This window comes from Nicotiana tomentosiformis, chromosome 5 (assembly GCF_000390325.3).
Source record: "Nicotiana tomentosiformis chromosome 5, ASM39032v3, whole genome shotgun sequence".
In the NCBI taxonomy this organism is placed as follows: domain Eukaryota; kingdom Viridiplantae; phylum Streptophyta; class Magnoliopsida; order Solanales; family Solanaceae; genus Nicotiana; species Nicotiana tomentosiformis.
This window is the reverse complement of record NC_090816.1, coordinates 119,814,111-119,819,667: the sequence shown is the minus strand read 5'-3', so window position 1 is coordinate 119,819,667 and position 5,557 is coordinate 119,814,111. Positions and strand designations below refer to the sequence as shown.

General features: G+C 43.2%; 1 protein-coding gene across 1 annotated transcript; it reads right to left on the bottom strand.

Moving 5' to 3' along the window:
- Positions 1 to 1,296: 1,296 nt before the first annotated feature.
- Positions 1,297 to 1,927, bottom strand: LOC138893067 (uncharacterized). The gene is made up of 3 exons (XM_070176836.1): positions 1,827 to 1,927; positions 1,590 to 1,739; positions 1,297 to 1,516 (listed from the first exon to the last, which is right to left on the bottom strand). The coding sequence occupies exons 1-3, from the start codon at positions 1,925 to 1,927 to the stop codon at positions 1,297 to 1,299; spliced, it is 471 nt and encodes a 156-aa protein (XP_070032937.1).
- Between the last annotated feature and the right edge of the window lie 3,630 nt (positions 1,928 to 5,557).

The window sequence follows — 5,557 nt, the reverse complement described above, 5'->3', positions numbered from 1 at the left end:
GAATACCCTCGCTCCCTGAAGTTGGTCAAATAAATCATCAATACGCGACAAAGGATATTTGTTCTTGATTGTAACTTTGTTCAGTTGTCTGTAATCAATGCACATCCGCATAGTACCATTTTCTTTTTCACAAACAAAATCGGTGCACCCCAAGGCGACACACTAGGCCTAATAAACCCTTTATCAATGAGTTCCTGAAGTTGCTCTTTCAATTCTTTCAATTCAGTTGGTGCCATACGATACAGAGGAATAGAAATGGGCTGAGCGCAAGGCACCAAGTCAATACCGAAATCAATATCCCTGTCGGGTGGCATACCCGGTAGGTCTGCAGGAAATACAGCCGGAAAGCCTCGCACGACCGGTACTGAATCAATAGTAGGAGTATCTGCCTCAACATCTCTCACAAAGGCCAAATATGACAAATACCCCTTCCCAACCATACGTTGGGCCTTCAAATAGGAAATTACCCTCCTGGGAACATAATCTAGCGAACCTCTCCATTTGACTTTCGGCAACCTTGGCATTGCTAATGTCACAGTTTTTGCGTGAAAGTCCAGAATAACATAACATAGAGACAACAAATCCATACCCAGAATTACATTGAAATCACACCATACTGAGCAATAAAAGATCAACTCTAGTCTCCAGCCCTCTAATAGTTACCACACACGACCGATACACACGGTCTATAGTAATAGTATCGGCCACCGACGTAGATTCACGAACAGGTGAAACTAAGGACTCATGGGACATATCAAGATAATGAGAAAAATAAGATGATACATTCAAATAAGTGGAACCATGGTCAAATAATATAGAAGCCTCCATGTGGCACACTAAAACAGTACCTGTGATCACTGTATCTGAAGCAATCGGGCCTGACCGCCACCTGATCGGCCTCCCCCTCTTGGGCGACCCCTAGCTGACTTACCCCTACTCCGATCTGTTTGGGCGGGTGGTGACGTAACTGGTGCTGAAGTTGTAGTCTGATTCCTCTACTACACCGCACCTCCCAGGCGATGAGGACACTGCCTCCACATATTCCCAAACTCCCCGCACTCAAAGTAACTCCCCGATACTGGTGGTAGTAAGGACTGAATCGGGCCCCGAGAACCTTAATAACCACTAGAAACACCCGGTGCAAATGAACCCTTAATTGAAGGAGCACGAGACGAAATCTAGGTTGGAAGGGCATTGAGAGATGACTGCCCCTGATGAGAACTGTACGAACCATGGCTGGATGATGCACCACAATGAACTGGATGACTCGTCTGAGAGTGCCTGTAAGGACGACCCTTACCGCGATAAAACTGACACCCTTGAAGGAACACCGCTGAAATCACCTGGTCCACAAGGCCTCTTGGCCTCTCGCTCACCACGTTCCTGATTACAGACTACTTCTATCTGCCAAGCAATGTCAACCACCTCGTCAAAAATAGCATCAGATACGCTCTCCCTACTCATAAGTAACCGCAACTGATATGCGAGGCCATCAATGAACCTCATAATCCTCTCCCTATCAGTGGGAACCAACCAAATTGCGTGACAAGCCAACTAAGAAAAACCTCATCTCGTACTGGGTCACTAACATGCCATCATGCCGAAGCTGCTCAAACTGTCTACGCAGCTCCTCCTTGCGAGACTGCGGCACGAACTTCTCCAAAAAGAGAACAGAGAACTTGTGCCATGTAAGTGGTATTGCACCGACCAGCCTACTCCTCTCATAAGCCTTCCACCATCTGAAGGCAGCCCCAGAAAACTGAAAAGTAGTGAACGAGACCCTACTGGTCTCCAGAATACCCGTTGTTCGAAGCATCCGCTGGCACGTATCCAGAAAACCCTGAGCATCCTCTATCTCAGCACCGCTAAATGATAGAGGTCGAAGCCTCCCAAATCTATCGAGTATCCTCTGCTCATCATTTGCCATAGCGGGGACTATCGGGGCCTGAGCAGCTACAACTGGCAGTGCTGGTAGTGCCCCTAGTATCTGAAGTCCCTGCACTACCTGATCTGGATTACGGGAAACAGGGGCATGAGTACCTCCCCCGGCTTGAGAAGTGGCAGGTGCGACCTGAGCCGAAACCACCTGAGCAAGGCCAATGCAAACTGTCAATATCTGGCCCAAAACCTCCTAAAAGCCTAGAATCACAATGGGCACAACTAGTGCTTGAGCTGGTCCTGTCGGCTCAGCTATATTTGGAATCTGCTCTTAAGCTGGAGCAATTGGTGGTGCTACAGGCGTTGCTCCAACTACTCTACGAGCTACACCTCGACCTCTACCACAACCCCGACCTCTACCACGGCCCCGGCCTCTCGCGGCCCTAACTGGTGGCACTGGTGGCTGACCATTCGATCCGGTAGTACGTGTCCTCACCATCTGTGAGAGAATAAAATAGCAAAAATTTAGTTTTCGGAATCAACTAATTCGTACGATAGAATGCAATAAAGTGAATTTTTTCTAAGGGTTCGACAACCTCTCGAAGATAAGTACAGACGTCTCCATACCGATCCGCAAGACTCTACTAAACCTGCTCATGACTCGTGAGACCTATGTAACCTAGTCTCTGATACCAACTTGTCACGATCCGAAATCTCACCCATCGTGATGGCGCCTATCTCAATACTAGGCAAGCTGACAATATCAATAACCCATAATTTCTTTTAAATACGGAAAACATAATCATTAAGTTTAAGAGAAAATCCCACAAATACTGGATATAAATATACTCCCAAAATCCGGTGTCACTGAGTACATGGGCATCTATACATTACCAGTCTGGAAAGCACAGTCTATAATAGTCTGAGACCAAATACAGTAAACAAGGAGAAAGGGAAGGAGAGACAAGATCTGCGAAATACGACAACTACCTCTGAATCTCGAAAAATCAACTGTGCGAAAGAATAAACACCCACTATGTCTGGGATCACCTGGATCTGCACACGAAGTGCAGGGTGTAGTATGAATACAACCAACTCAGTAAGTAACAATAATAAATAAAGAACTGAAAGTAGTGACGAGCTTCACAGCTAAGTCCAAATACAATAATTTCCAACATGAAATGGTAGGCATGCATTCAAGTTCAACATTTTAAAACTCCACAGTAATTTCATATCAATTTTGACTGAAACAAAAATAATGTCTTTCAAAATTTTCCAAAACAATGATATATGACGGCTGCAATGTAGCAGTAATGGAATCAATGCATCCTCTCAGAGTAACAGTCACTCAACAGTCACTCATTCACTCATTTATTTCAATCACTCAGCACTCGGCACTCGCATTGAGTAGGTACCTGCACTCACTGGGGGTGTGTACAGACTCCGGAGGGGCTTCTTCAGCCCAAGCGCTATAACAAGCCAATTGTGGCATAAATTAATGAAACATATTACGGCGTGCAGCTCGATCCCATAAATATCCTCATAATTAGGCCCTTGGCCTCACTCAATCATCAACCTCTCCAGTCTCTCATGCTCTCAGAAATCACGATGAGCAGCCTAACAACAATGATATGATGCATCAATAATGAATAAGAGAGATTGAGATGTAAGATGCGAGTAAAAATTATGACTGAGTCTGAAACAATAATTTAGCAGATAATTCAATATGTACACGACCTGTGTGGGTCCCTACAATGTCAACACAAGGTTTAAACATGATTTATAGTTCGATTTCTCTAAAACGTAGAAAATGTACGGATATCAACAGATTATTCAGCTACATGGTTCCATGGAATTGGCCAAGTTGCAATTCCTACGATGCACGGCCACATGCCCGACACCTAATATGTGCATCACCTCAAAACCAATCACATAGTACTTAATCCGGGGTTTCATACCCCGAGGACAAAATTTAGAACTGTTACTTTCCTCAAACCGTGTAATTCTTTATTCTGCAATGCCTTTGCCTCGCGAATCGGCCTCCAAATGCCTCGAATCTAGCCACCAATAATCCGATTCAGTCAATAAATAGTATAGAAATTAATTCCATATGAAAATATAATTTTTCCATCAAAATCCAAAATTTCACCCAAAAATCGCTCGCGGGGCCCACATCTCGGAACCTGACAAAAGATACAAAATCCGAAATCTCATTCGACCACGAGTCCAACCATATAAATTTTACCAAATTCCGACATCAGTTCGACCCTCAAATCTTCAAATGAAACCAAGAGAATTTTCTAAATTTTCCAACTTAATTCACCGATTAAATGTTAAAAACAACCACGGATTCGGGTAATTTGACCAATATTAAGTTAAGAATACTTACCCCATTATTTTCCTTGAAAATCTCACAAAACTCGCCTCTTACCGAGCTCCAATCCGTCAAAAATGAAAAATAGGACGAAGTCCCATTTTCAGAACTTAAACATTCTATCGAGGCATTCCTTCTTCGCGAACGCGATAGGTCCCTCACGTTCGCGAAACACAAAATTGTGTTCTCCAACATTGCCCTTTGCGAACGTGAGTCACATCTTGCGAACGTGATGCTTTACCGGGCGAACCTTCGCGAACACGAAGGCAAAAATCCTCACCAGCTATTTTCCCTTTCGCGAACGCGATGAACAACCTCGCCTGACTCCAACTCCTCTTCGCGAACGCGATGCCCAGTCGCGAACGCGTAGCCTCACCTCCAGTTCCTCTTCGTGAACGCGAAACCCCACTTGTGAACGCAAAAATCAAATCTTGCTTGCCTCAAGTTCCCCTTCGCGAATGCGAGAACCCACTCGCAAACTCAAAGAAGGAAACTAGACACATGTATCAGAAAATTCTAGCAACTGTTTAAGTCCAAAATTCGATACGTTAACCATCCGAAACTCACCCGAGTCCCCCGAGATCTCAACCAAATACACAAAAAAATCCTAAAATATTATACGAACTTAGTCAAAATCTCAAATCATATCAAACAACGCTAAAATCACGAATCATACCCCAATTCAAGCCTAATGAAACTAAGAACTGTCAACTTCTACATTCGATTTCGAAACCTATCAATTCAATTTCGATTGACCTCAAATTTTGCACACAAGTCATAAATGACATAACGGAGCTGTAAAAATTTTCAGAGCTGGATTCTGACTTCGATATCAAAAAGTCAACTTCCCGGTCAAACTTCCAAACTTAAATTTCTATTTTAGCCATTTCAAGCCTAATTTAACTATGAACTTTCAAATAATTTTTCATACACGCTCCCAAATCCAAAATCACCATACGGAGCTATTGGAATCATCAAAACTCTATCCCGGGGTCCTTTACACATAAGTCAATATTCAGTCACTATTTTAACTTAAGCTTTAAAACTTGGAACTAAGTATTCCAATTCATTCCAAAACCTCACCGGACCCCAACCAATCACCCAGGTGAATCACATAACAACTGTAAAGCATAAATTGAGCAATAAATTAGGGAATGAGATTGTAATACTCAAAGCGACCGGCCGAGTCGTTACACGTATTTTTCCTCATGTGATATGGTAATGAAATTTCTTATCTGTCGTTAAAGTTTTTTTAGAAAAATCGCAGATTTAAGACTTACTCATATTTTTGGTGATTTTCAGAAA